At 55.2% G+C, this 12,912-nt stretch overlaps 1 protein-coding gene across 21 annotated transcripts in view; it reads right to left on the reverse strand.

Moving 5' to 3' along the window:
• PUM1 (pumilio RNA binding family member 1) overlaps window positions 1-12,912 on the reverse strand; it is a 401,680-nt gene that overhangs the window by 268,440 nt on the left and 120,328 nt on the right. For all 21 annotated transcript variants that reach the window (XM_077295564.1, XM_077295579.1, XM_077295569.1 and 18 more), the window contains one exon: window positions 2,608-2,774. In XM_077295564.1, the coding sequence (XP_077151679.1) occupies window positions 2,608-2,774 (167 nt within the window). The remainder of the gene's footprint in view (window positions 1-2,607; window positions 2,775-12,912) is intronic.

Raw genomic sequence — 12,912 nt, forward strand, 5'->3', positions numbered from 1 at the left:
TCCATTTTTTTCACAAATAAACGCAAGTTATATCAAATAAATTTTACCACTATCATGAAGTACAATATGTCACGAGAAAATGTCAGAATCGCCAAGATCCGTTGAAGCATTCCAGAGTTATAACCTCATAAAAGGACAGTTGTCAGAATTGTAAAAATTGGCCCGGTCATTAACGTGCAAACCACCCTCGGGGCTTAAGGGGTTAATACAGACACCAAACATGAACAAAGGGGTGGGTGCTGGGTCACCAATAAAGATTACAAGATTTTACGGCAAGTAAAAATCCTCTTTTCTAGTTGACTTCCACTTCACAAAGCAGATCCTCAGGAGGGAAATAAGTATGTGTAGAAAGGTTATTTAAAAAAAAAAAAAAAAAAAAGTATGCCAATTCCCTTAGAAGGCAAGCAGAGCGACTGTCACCTTCCTGCCCAGACTCTCATCTGCCAAGGTGAAGGTATGAACCCTGTAAAATTTTGAAAAGGTATGAACAGAGGACCAATGTGGTGGCTTTAGAAATCTGCAAGGCCAAAGCTTGATGGCAAAGGGCCCAGGAAATCCCCACTGCCCCAGTAGAATGACACTTCAACGCGACTTTCTTCTTGGCTGTGTAAGCTTCCAGGATGGGAAAGCACCACCTTCTGGTAGCCAGAGTGGGGAAATGCTGTGGTTTGGCTCAGAAGGAGGGTGCTGCAAAGTGCTGAAAACAAGATTAAAGGTCCCAGGAAACCAAAGGAGGCCAGTAAGGAGGAACATAGTGGGCCACACCATGAAGAAGAGTCTTAACTTGCAGTCTAGAAGCCAAGTCCTTCTGAAAGAGAATTTACAGGGCAGAGACCTGGCCCTTAAGGGACTTGATGGTCAGACTCAAGACCTGACTGCAGGAAGGGAAGAAGTGGAAACGAGAAAAAAAACAAAAACAAAAAAAAAAAAAAACAAGTGAGATCGTACGATTCACACCAACGGAAAAAGGCCTTCCAGGTACGATGATAAATGCGCCATGAGGATGGCTTCTGAGCCTAGATGACGGTATGTTCAACCTTGTCAGAGAAACCTGAGGATCTTAGAACAGTGGCTTCACCAGCCATAAGAATAAACAAATACAAAATACATTTTTGGGCAAAAATTGGTCTGGAGCTCCAGACACGTCTGCCTCTCCAGACACGTCTGCCTCCTAGTGATACTACACTAAATTAAACAGATTGATTGTCAGTAGGCAGGTGTAGCCTGCTGGGGAGTAGAATTATTTTCTTAATTGTAATTCTTAACGTCAGCCTCATGGCGGCAGCAGTATACGCCCATGTCTCCTATGTCTCCCAATGAAGCGACCGTGAAAAACGCAATCTGACAGAGGGATTTACCAATGTAATGTGAAGACAGCAAGAGATAGAGGATGAAACACAGATTTCAGGGATATGTCACTCGTCAAAATGAGTGCTGCCGTTTACTTACAATGAAGGATTTATCACTATGGCAATGCCGCCTCCCCATGTGATAAGCAGCTCATGGTCAGTGGACTTTGTACATGAAGATCCTGGTGTGGGCAGGTTTAGCTTTCTAAGGGTACCGTCACACATTGAAATTTCCATCGCTACGACGTTACGATTCGTGACGTTCTAGCGATATCGTTACGATATCGCAGTATCTGACACGCTACTGCGATCAGACACCCTGCTGAGAATCGTACGTCGTAGCAGATCGTTTGGAACTTTCTTTCGTCGCTGGATCTCCCGCTGATATCGCTGGATCGTTGTGTGTGACAGCGATCCAGCGATGTGTTCGCTTGTAACCAGGGTAAACATCGGGTAACTAAGCGCAGGGCCGCGCTTAGTAACCTGATGTTTACCCTGGTTACAAGCGTAAACGTAAAAAAACAAACCGTACATACTCACCCGTCGGTGTCCTTCAGGTCCCTTGCCGTCTGCTTCCTGCTCTGAGTGCCGGCCGGAAAGTGAGAGCAGATCACAGCGGTGCTGCGCTCTGCTCTCACTGTACGGCTGCACTCAGAGCAGGAAGCAGACGGCAAGGGACCTGAAGGACACCGACGGGTGAGTATGTACGGTTTGTTTTTTTACGTTTACGCTTGTAACCAGGGTAAACATCGGGTTACTAAGCGCGGCCCTGCGCTTAGTTACCCGATGTTTACCCTGGTTACCCGGGGACTTCGGCATTGCTCCAGCGCCGTGATTGCAAAGTGTGACCGCAGTCTACGACGCTGGAGCGATGATTATACGACGCTGCGACGTCACGAATCGTGCCGTCGCAGCGATGAAAATTTCAATGTGTGACGGTACCCTAAGCTCTGCTTCCTTAATCTAAAAGCTCTGATTGTGTCAGAACGGCTGCACCCAGTAAACATAATTGGAATCATGGTCTCTTTGCGTACATTACGCTGCTCTCAGTTGAGTTAGCAAAAGTTTGCTTACAAATTTCCTTTAACATAGCCTAGGTGTGTGTTTGAGAAATTTGTGAGTTTGATTGTGTGCAGTATTTGAGCTGTATTTGTATTGTGAGCTGTATTTGAGATTCTTATTTTGCCACTTAATAAGCATCAAGAAACAAAATAAAATACATTTGTTAAGGATGGTTTTAATGTCAGAGGGGCCCCACCTGAAGTCTTTAACATCACTGTCAATGCCGTTCTGTACAGGCAGTCCATTAGCCTTATCCATACCATCAGCTTCCTCCTTCAAGTCTCCCAGCTTGTTTCCTTCATAAACACCTTTGCTCTTTTTGTCACCCTTCTCATTCTCATCTCCTTCTGAATCTCGAGGACCCTAAAATATAGAGGACAATGTGCATTTGTAAGTTTTCTGCGTATCATCCAGTTTAGTTTTTAGCAAGACAGATTTTGCTCCTTTCAGAAGAAAAGGAGATTTTTGTGTACTCACCGTAAAATCTTTTTCTGCGAGCCAATTACTGGGGGACACAGGACTACGGGTGTTATGCTGCTTGCCACTAGGAGGACACTAAGTAAATGCATAAAGAATTAACTCCTCTTCTGAAGTATATACCCTTAACTGGCCAGTAGTGACCCAGTTCGGTAGTAAAGCATGTAAACTATGTCAAAAACTGAGGAACAAACAACAACAACAACCACCCAATAGGCTAACAGGGTGGGTGTTGTGTCCCCCAATGATTGGCTTGGAGAAAAAGATTTTACAGTGAGTACATAAAAATCTCCTTTCTCCTACGCCTCATTGGGGGACACAGGAACATGTGACGTCCTAAAGCAGTCCCTGGGTGGGGAGCAATTGCACTGCTAAAACCCCATGTACCACTGGCTTACTGAGGTACCGCTGTCTGCAGAATGCCAAGGGCAGCGTCTGCCGAAGCCTGGGTATGAATGAGATAGTGCTTCGTAAAGGTATGCAGAGTGGACCAAGTCGCAGCTTTGCAAAGCTGTTGTACCGACGCCTGGTGCCGAATGGCCCAAGAGGCAACGACCGAGTCGAGTGCGCCTTAATCCCTGCTGGGACAGGGGTGTTCCTGACGCAGTAGGATTCCTGGATAATGGAGCGAATCCACCTGGCTAGAGTGGCCTTTGAGGCGGCTAGACCTTTCCTATGTCCCTCCGGAAGCACGAAAAGGACGTCCGACTTACAGAAGGGAGCCGTCCGAGCTATGTACCGCCGAAGAGCCCTAACTACATCAAGAGTATGGAGAGCTTTCTCGATACGATGGGATGGTGCCGGACAGAATGACGGCAAGACAATATCTTCATTTAGGTGAAAAGAGTAGATGACTTTAGGTAGTAAAGAGGGAGAAGTCCTCAAAACGGCCTTGTCTGGGTGAAAAATCAGAAAAGGGGGTCGGCAAGAGAGCAGCCAACTCAGACTCGCCTGATTGACGTAATCGCCACTAGAAAGACCACCTTCCATGAAAGGAGGGTGAGAGATGTCCTGCAATGGTTCGAAAGGGGCCTCATGAAGAACACAGAGAACCAAGTTAAGATCCCATGAAGCCAATGGCATTCTATAGGGAGGGACCACCCGGGAGACTCCTTGGATGAACGTCTTAACCGGCAGTCTGGAAGCGATCTTTCGTTGGAATAGAACTGACAATGCGGACACTTGTCCCTTGAGCGAGCCTAGGGCAAGGCCTAACACTCAACCTGATTTTAGGAACTCCAGAATGGACGGAATGGAAAACACCAGAGGAGAATGTCCATGCACATTGCACCATGAAAAGAAGGTGCGCCAGGTGCGATGATAAATGCACATGGATACGGTTTCCTAGCACGAATCATGGTAGAAGAAACCCCTGGAGAGAATCCGGCTTGGGCTGAAATCCAGGATTCAACGGACACGCTTTCAAAGACAGGGCCCCGGAGTTCTGGTGGCAAATCGGCCCTACGATCTGGAAGCCGCCAGGGGACGTCGGTGACCATTTGGACGAGTTCCGCCTACCATGCTCGGCGCGGCCAGTCAGGCGCGACAAGGATCACCGGTCTCCCCTCTGCCCTAATCTTCTTGATGACCCTCGGGAGCAGAGGAAGAGGAGGAAATATGTACGGCAGCTGGAACCGATGCCACGACAGAACCAGAGTAACTGCTCCGATGGCGCAAGGATCGCAGGACCGAGCAATGAACTGGGGAACCTGGTTGGCCTTGAGGCCATGAGATCCACATCCGGCGTCCCCCAGCGAAGACAAATCTGCTGGAAGACTTCCAGATAGAGGGACCACTCGCCCGAGGCAAGACCTTGGCGACTGAGGAAGTCCGCTTCCCAATTCTCCACTCCTGGTACGTGGATCGCCGAGATGAGCGAATGATTGGTCTCGGCCCAGCGTAGAATGTGGGTGACTTCGCACATGGCCGCCCTGCTGTGGGTTTCCCCTTGTCGTTTGATATACGCCACGGCCGTGGCGTTGTCGGATTGGATTCTGATGGGATGGCCTGCGAGAAAGTGGTGAAAATTGCGTAAGGCAAGGGTGATCGCTCGAATCTCCAAGATATTGATTGGGAGACGCGACTCCCGCGTGGACCAACGACCCTGTGCCGTGTGGTGATTGCAAACTGCACCCCAGCCCAAAAGGCTGGCATCAGTGGTCACCACTAACCAGCGCACCGGGAGAAAGGACTTCCCTTGGTTCGGGGAGGACTGTAGCGTCCACCACCTGAGGTTTTTCCTGACATGTGGGGATAGGCAAAAACGACGGTCGAGGGAAAACAGACTCCTGTCCCAGGCTAACAGCAGCGCCTGTTGCAGGGGACGGAGATGGAACTGCGCAAACGGAACGGCTTCCATTGCCGCAACCATTTTCCCGAGGATGCGCATCATGAAGTGAATGGAGTGAGGGACTAGGCGGGAGAGCTTGCACGCTCCCTGTTGTAAGGACAAGACCTTCTCTGGAAGGATAATGACTAACCTGGCGGGAAGAGTCCAAAATCATGCCCAGGAAGCAGATTTGCTGAGCTGGCACCGGAGATGATTTCTCGAAGTTGATTTTCCAACCCAGGCGAGAAAGAGACTCCATGGTTATACTTACAGACTCCTCGCAGGCAGAATGGGACGGACCCTTCATCAATAGGTTGTCCAGATACGGGAGAACTACCACTCCCCGAGCGTGAAGAATGGCCATGACAGCTGCCATGACTTTCGTGAAGACTCTGGGGGGAGTGGCGAGTCCGAAGGGCAAGGCCACAAACTGGAAGTGTTCGTCCTGGACTGCGAAGCACAGGAAGTGCTGATGAGAGGGAAAAATCGGGATGTTGAGATAAGCATCCTTGATGTCTATGGATGCAAGGAACTCTCCTTTTTCTAGGGACGCGACAACGGAACAGAGCGAGTACATCCTGAAGTGTCGAACCCTGTATGAACTTGTTTAGCAGCTTGAGGTCCAGTACAGGCAGTAGAGTCCCGTCCTTCTTTGGGACCACGAATAGTTTCGAGTAAAAGCCCCTGAACCTTTGTTCTCGAGGGACCAGAACGAGACACCGTCCCTTCGAAGCACCTGTATGACCTGAAGATGTGACGCTCTTGATTTGGAGGGAGAGGACTGGAAGAAGCGTTGGGGGAGAAATGGAAGAAAACTCGATTTTATATCCGGAGGACACGAGCTCTCTGACCCACTCGTCGTGGAAATCCAAGAGCCAATTTTGACGGAACGAAAGAAGATGTCCACCTACTTTGTCGGTGTCCGCCGGACACGTCAATGAGTCATTGTGTAGAAGGTTTAATGGTTTCGGATGCCTTAGGGCCAGAAGGTCTCGATCTGGGTTTCCAGGAACGGTTAGGTCTGTATGAGACCTGGGGATTTCTGTCTCCCCGCCGTCCCGAACCAGGGGAAGTGGATGACCAACTGGAGTTGTTACGAAAGGACCGGAATCGAAACTGTTGTTGATTTCGAAAGGGCCGGGTAAGTTTTTGCTGAGGAATAAATTTACTCTTCCCTCTGGTAGCGTCAGGGATGATTTGGTCTAGTTTCTCCCCAAATAAACGGTCAGCATGGTAAGGTAAAGAAGTCAGCGACTTTTTAGAAGCAGAATCTGCTCGCCAATCGCGGAGCCACAAGGCCCTCCTGATGGAGATTCCGTTTGCAGCCGTTTGCGCTGTGCAATTAGCCGCATCTATGGAAGCGTTAACTACGAAGTCTCCGGCCTGAGCTATCTGGCTAGTGAGTCTGGCAGCCTCTGGGGGAAGATTACTGCCGTGGACGGTAGATGTTAACACCTCTGCCCAGGCAACCATTGCCATAGCCACCCAGGTAGCAGCAAAAGATGGAAGGAGTGCTGCTCCTGAGGCCTCAAAGACTGAGCGAGCCAGGTAGTCAATTTGACGGTCAGAAGGGTTTTTGACCGATGAACCGTCGGACAGAGATAGGATTATTTCGGATGCGAGTCGCGATACGGCAGGATCCACAGAAGGAGAGAGAAGCAACTCCTTCATTAGGTCCTTGGAGAAAGGATATTTAGCTTCCGTGGCCTTTTGAGCCGTAAATCGCTTATACGGGTGTTCCCTGTGTTTTTGGACAATGTCCTGAAACTCAGGCTGATTAGCAAATATCTTTTGGACGCGTTTAGTCTTTTTAACACTAGAAGTCCCAGAGAGGGGTCATTTAACATTTCTACCTTTGGAACCCAGAGCGCTCGAAATTTCTGGGACTTCTAGTGTTAAAAGACACGACGTGTTCCTGAGTGGATACAGATTCCTCATCCACCATTAGCGTTTTGTTGACTGCCTCAATAAGGGAGTCAAGTGTCTCCTGACCGATCGAGGAGTCTTGGGTTAAAGATTCCTCCAACTCGTATTCCGAGTCATGTACGCTGCGACCCTCGGGAGAAGGGGAGCGAGAAGTTGAGCTCGAAGATCATGAAGCTCGAGCGTGTACGGGGGACGAGGCATGGGTTATTTTCCTGAAACCCCGAGATTCTCATAGTACAGTACGCCCCCTGTGGTCGGACGGCCCTGTACCGGCGCCAGATTGCGTTGCGGTCGATGGGAGTTCTGGCTTAGGGAGGATCCCCAGAAAGAATCCAATGCCTTGGCCAAAGAATCCATAGAACGTGACAAGGAAGCGGCCCACTCAGGAGGGTTAGGCTCGACAGGGTCGGTGGAGACATTGGAGGTGGAGGCAGAAGGCGGCTGCGCACAGGCCGGGTCACAGTTCTGGCACAAAGGAGTATTGTGGGCACGTGGCAAAGCAGAACTGCAAGTGGCACATGAAGTAAAAAAAACACTGTGCTTTTTATTGCCCCTATTTGCCTCCTTAGATTGAGACAGTGTATGTCTAAACCTCCAATAAACTGCGATAGCAGGGCTATGGGTGCAGAGAAGGGGTTAAGCTTTTCCCTATAGAGTGAAGGAGCTTACCCACGGTCCTGTGCTGGTGTCCCCAGGGAGGAAGAGAGGAAAACTAGCGTTTTCGGATGATTTCCCCGCAGAAGTGGAGTCCCAAGATGGAGCCCGAAATTTGCAGGGCGCTTCTCGTTCAGAGCAAGAAGCGCCCGAGTAGTGGGCGGGGCTCCGGCGGTGGGCGGGAATTTAAACTGCGGCCTAGTCCGGCTGAAGAAGCCGGGGACTAAATTTCTGGAGCCTGCCGGCGGAACATGCCGGCGGCCGCGATGTAGCGTCGAATGATCGCCGCTGGCGTCTAGCCAGGGGCACCTATCCCCAGGGAACCGGACCGCATCTTCCCACGCAGGTAGCGTGAGGAAGGCTACTACTCACCGAGTACAGATGCAGACTCCAGCTCAATCGATCCTCCCTATGCCGGGGGATGGAGAGCGTCTGTGCGTCTTGATATGTGCCTGCCCGGCTGGGCCTGCCGCAGGGGACTTACGGCTGGGCCTGCCGCAGGGGACTTACGGCTGGGCCTGCCGCAGGGGACTTACGGCTGGGCCTGCCGCAGGGGACTTACGGCTGGGCCTGCCGCAGGGGACTTACGGCTGGGCCTGCCGCAGGGGACTTACGGCTGGGCCTGCCGCAGGGGACTTACTGCTACCGTGGGGACCACATGACGCCGCGGTGAGGGCTTGATTGCGGAGGAGGCCGAAAGATGCACATAAGAGCTATACTCTATGTGCTCGCTATCTTACAGGGGGCAGATCGGGACCGTATAGGAACTGTCGCCCTGGCGTAGATTAGGCGTGCCCCATTTGTCGTAGGAGAGGAACGGGGAGGTATACTCGCCGTGCTCGCCTGTTGATGGTTCGGGGGAGAGCGGACCCTAGAAAGGAATCCTGAAGAAAACATAGAAAGCTAGAACTCAATCACGGCGATTCACGGTGCCAGTGAACGGGGCCAGGGGTCCCATAAATCATAAGATAAAGTAATCACTGCACTCGTATATTGAAAGTTGCTTATATCAGAAATTTATTTGGCTAGGAATTGTGGTGAAGCGATAGGCAAATAACGTTTCGGCCAACCCGTGGCCTTGATCACAACATCGCTGTAAACAGTAAACAAACAATTTCAAAATCAGACAAACATATATATACTAGCTATTGAACCCGTTCTACGCCCGGGTGGCGAGCATTTATATTGGAATATGGTCTCCATCCTGGTATGTGCTGCTCCTATCCTGTCATATGCTGCTCCATCCTGCGCCCCCATCCTGTCATGTGCTGCTCCATCCTGCATCCCCATCCTGTCATGTGCTGCTCCACCGTGTCATGTGCTGCTCCATCCTGCGCCCCCATCCTGTCATGTGCTGCTCCACCGTGTCATGTGCTGCTCCATCCTCATCCCCATCCTGTCATGTGCTCCCATCCTGCGCCCCCATCCTATCACGTGCTGCTCCATCCTGCGCCCCCATCAGTGCGGGCGGCTGTGCTGAGTGCGGGCGGCTGTGCTGAGTGCGGGCGGCTGTATGTGGCTGTGCTGAGTGCGGGCGGCTGTATGTGACGTGGCTGTGCTGGGTGCGGGCGGCTGTGCTGGGTGCGGCAGCTGTGGACGGCTGTGCTGGGTGCGGTGGCTGTGCTGGGTGCAGCGGCTGTGCGTGGCTGTAGGCGGCTGTGCGTGGCTGTGGGAGGCTGTGCTGGGTGCGGCGGCTGTGCGTGGCTGTGGGCGGCTGTGCTGGGTGCGGCGGCTGTGCTGGGTGCGGTGGCTGTGCTGGGTGCGGCGGCTGTCCGTGGCTGTAGGCGGCTGTGCGTGGCTGTGCTGGGTGCGGAGGCTGTGCATGGCTGTGGCGGCTGTGCGTGGCTGTGCTGGGTGCGGCGGCTGTGCTGGGTGCGGCGGCTGTGCTGGGTGCGGCGGCTGTGGGTGGCTGTGCTGGGTGCAGCGGTTGTGCGTGGCTGTGGGCGGCTGTGCTGGGTGCGGCGGCTGTGGGCGGCTGTGCGTGGCTGTGCTGGGTGCGGCGGCTGTGCGTGGCTGTGGGCGGCTGTGCGTGGCTGTGGGCGGCTGTGCTGGGTGCGGCGGCTGTGCGTGGCTGTGGGAGGCTGTGCGTGGCTGTAGGCGGCTGTGCGTGGCTGTGGCGGCTGTGCATGGCTGTGCTGGGTGCGGCGGATGTGCTGGGTGCGGCGGCTGTGCTGGGTGCGGCGGCTGTGGGTGGCTGTGCTGGGTGCGGCGGCTGTGCGTGGCTGTGGGCTGTGCGTGGCTGTGGGCGGCTGTGCTGGGTGCGGCGGCTGTGGTCGGCTGTGCTGGGTGCGGCGGCTGTGCGTGGCTATGGGTGGCTGTACGTGGCTGTGGGCGGCTGTGCTGGGTGCGGCGGCTGTGGTCGGCTGTGCTGGGTGCGGCTGTGCGTGGCTGTGGGCGGCTGTGCGTGGCTGTGCTGGGTGCGGCGGCTGTGGTCGGCTGTGCTGGGTGCGGCGGCTGTGGTCGGCTGTGGTCGGCTGTGCTGGGTGCGGCGGCTGTGCGTGGGTGTAGGCGGCTGTGCGTGGCTGTGCTGGGTGCGGAGGCTGTGCATGGCTGTGGCGGCTGTGCGTGGCTGTGCTGGGTGCGGCGGATGTGCTGGGTGCGGCGGCTGTGCGTGGCTGTGGTCGGCTGTGCTGGGTGCGGCGGCTGTGCGTGGCTGTGGGCTGTGCGTGGCTGTGGGCGGCTGTGCTGGGTGCGGCGGCTGTGGTCGGCTGTGCTGGGTGCGGCGGCTGTGCGTGGCTATGGGTGGCTGTCGTGGCTGTGGGCGGCTGTGCTGGGTGCGGCGGCTGTGCTGGGTGCGGCTGTGCGTGGCTGTGGGCGGCTGTGCGTGGCTGTGGGCGGCTGTGCTGGGTGCGGCGGCTGTGGTCGGCTGTGCTGGGTGCGGCGGATGTGGTCGGCTGTGCTGGGTGCGGCGGCTGTGCGTGGGTGTAGGCGGCTGTGCGTGGCTGTGCTGGGTGCGGAGGCTGTGCATGGCTGTGGCGGCTGTGCGTGGCTGTGCTGGGTGCGGCGGATGTGCTGGGTGCGGCGGCTGTGCGTGGCTGTGGTCGGCTGTGCTGGGTGCGGCGGCTGTGCGTGGCTATGGGTGGCTGTGGGCAGCTGTGCTGGGTGCGGCGGCTGTGCGTGGCTGTGGGCGCCTGTGCGTGGCTGTGGGCGGCTATGGTCGGCTGTGCTGGGTGCGGCGGCTGTGCGTTGCTGTGGGCGGCTGTGCGTGGCTGTGCTGGGCGCGGCGGCTGTGCGTGGCTGTGGGCGGCTGTGCTGGGTGCGGCGGCTGTGGGCGGCTGTGCGTGGCTGTGCTGGGTGCGGCGGCTGTGCGTGGCTGTGGGTGGCTGTGCGTGGCTGTGGGCGGCTGTGCTGGGTGCGGCGGCTGTGCGTGGCTGTGGGAGGCTGTGCGTGGCTGTGGGAGGCTGTGCGTGGCTGTAGGCGGCTGTGCGTGGCTGTGGCGGCTGTGCGTGGCTGTGCTGGGTGCGGCGGATGTGCTGGGTGCGGCGGATGTGCTGGGTGCGGCGGCTGTGCTGGGTGCGGCGGCTGTGCGTGGCTGTGGGCTGTGCGTGGCTGTGGGCGGCTGTGCTGGGTGCGGCGGCTGTGGTCGGCTGTGCTGGGTGCGGCGGCTGTGCGTGGCTATGGGTGGCTGTACGTGGCTGTGGGCGGCTGTGCTGGGTGCGGCGGCTGTGCGTGGCTGTGGTCGGCTGTGCTGGGTGCGGCTGTGCGTGGCTGTGGGCGGCTGTGCGTGGCTGTGGGCGGCTGTGCTGGGTGCGGCGGCTGTGGTCGGCTGTGCTGGGTGCGGCGGCTGTGGTCGGCTGTGCTGGGTGCGGCGGCTGTGCGTGGCTGTGGTCGGCTGTGCTGGGTGCGGCGGCTGTCCGTGGGTGTAGGCGGCTGTGCGTGGCTGTGCTGGGTGCGGAGGCTGTGCATGGCTGTGGCGGCTGTGCTGGGTGCGGCGGATGTGCTGGGTGCGGCGGATGTGCTGGGTGCGGCGGCTGTGCGTGGCTGTGGTCGGCTGTGCTGGGTGCGGCGGCTGTGCGTGGCTATGGGTGGCTGTGGGCAGCTGTGCTGGGTGCGGCGGCTGTGCGTGGCTGTGGGCGCCTGTGCGTGGCTGTGGGCGGCTATGGTCGGCTGTGCTGGGTGCGGCTGTGCATGGCTGTGCTGGGCGCGGCGGCTGTGCTGGGTGCGGCCATTTTCTTGGTCCTGCTCCCGGAGTCGGCGCCTGCGCAGTCCGCGCTTTCCGGCGCCATTTTCTTGAAGACACTGCAATGTGTCTTCAAGAAAATGGCGCCGGAAAGCGCGGACTGCGCAGGCGCCGATACCGGGAGCAGGGGGACAGTCACGGCCCGGAAGCGCGTCGGTGGAACGGGTCAGGTAAGTATACTCACCCTCCGCCTCCTGGCTCGTCCCTGCTTGTCCGGTGGAGATCGCGGTGTGCGTTCAGCGCTTACGCATACCGCGATCTCCTGGGAGCGTCGCTCTGTGCGGTCCAGACTGCGCCGGCGCTTGCGCAGTCTATAGAGGCTTCGGACAGAGTGACGCTCCCAGCGTTATATTATAGATACATATTTACATTTATGAATGCTTGTTAAGGATAGTAGCCATGGTACGGCATACCCCAAATCAAGACATATAATACATCTGATAAATGAAGTTCGTAACTTGGAAGGACCTAAAATCAGAGAGAGTGGTTTTAAGAAGCAGAGCATATGGTATTCAGACAGATAACACAAATAAACATACCCAAATAGAATTTGATGTTAAAGTAAGAATACTGTGTGGCTGAAGAATCTGATAGAGGACACAGTTGTGTAAACCTGCAAGGGATAATACAGAGTAAAATACAAAGAAAAAATCGTATATATAGACAGTATGCATGCAGATGCTACCCAGAGATCAGCCACCAGGAATGAGGTATCATGCAGAGATACTGCAGATTGGCTGTAACCAAAGCCTCATTATCCAGGGTGAGGAGGCCCAATTTAGTGCCCCGGGTTTGGGTGAGCGTGGTTGAATGGCGATATAGTGGGTAAAAGGAGACCGTAATGCAATATCAGAGAGACTGTGAACGAACCATGTGCTAGAAAGCTTAAAGTACTAACCAGACAAGTATGGTCTAAGCGCTCAACTTGCCAGTGC

The sequence above is a fragment of the Ranitomeya variabilis genome, chromosome 3, assembly GCF_051348905.1.
Source record: "Ranitomeya variabilis isolate aRanVar5 chromosome 3, aRanVar5.hap1, whole genome shotgun sequence".
NCBI classification, from domain to species: domain Eukaryota; kingdom Metazoa; phylum Chordata; class Amphibia; order Anura; family Dendrobatidae; genus Ranitomeya; species Ranitomeya variabilis.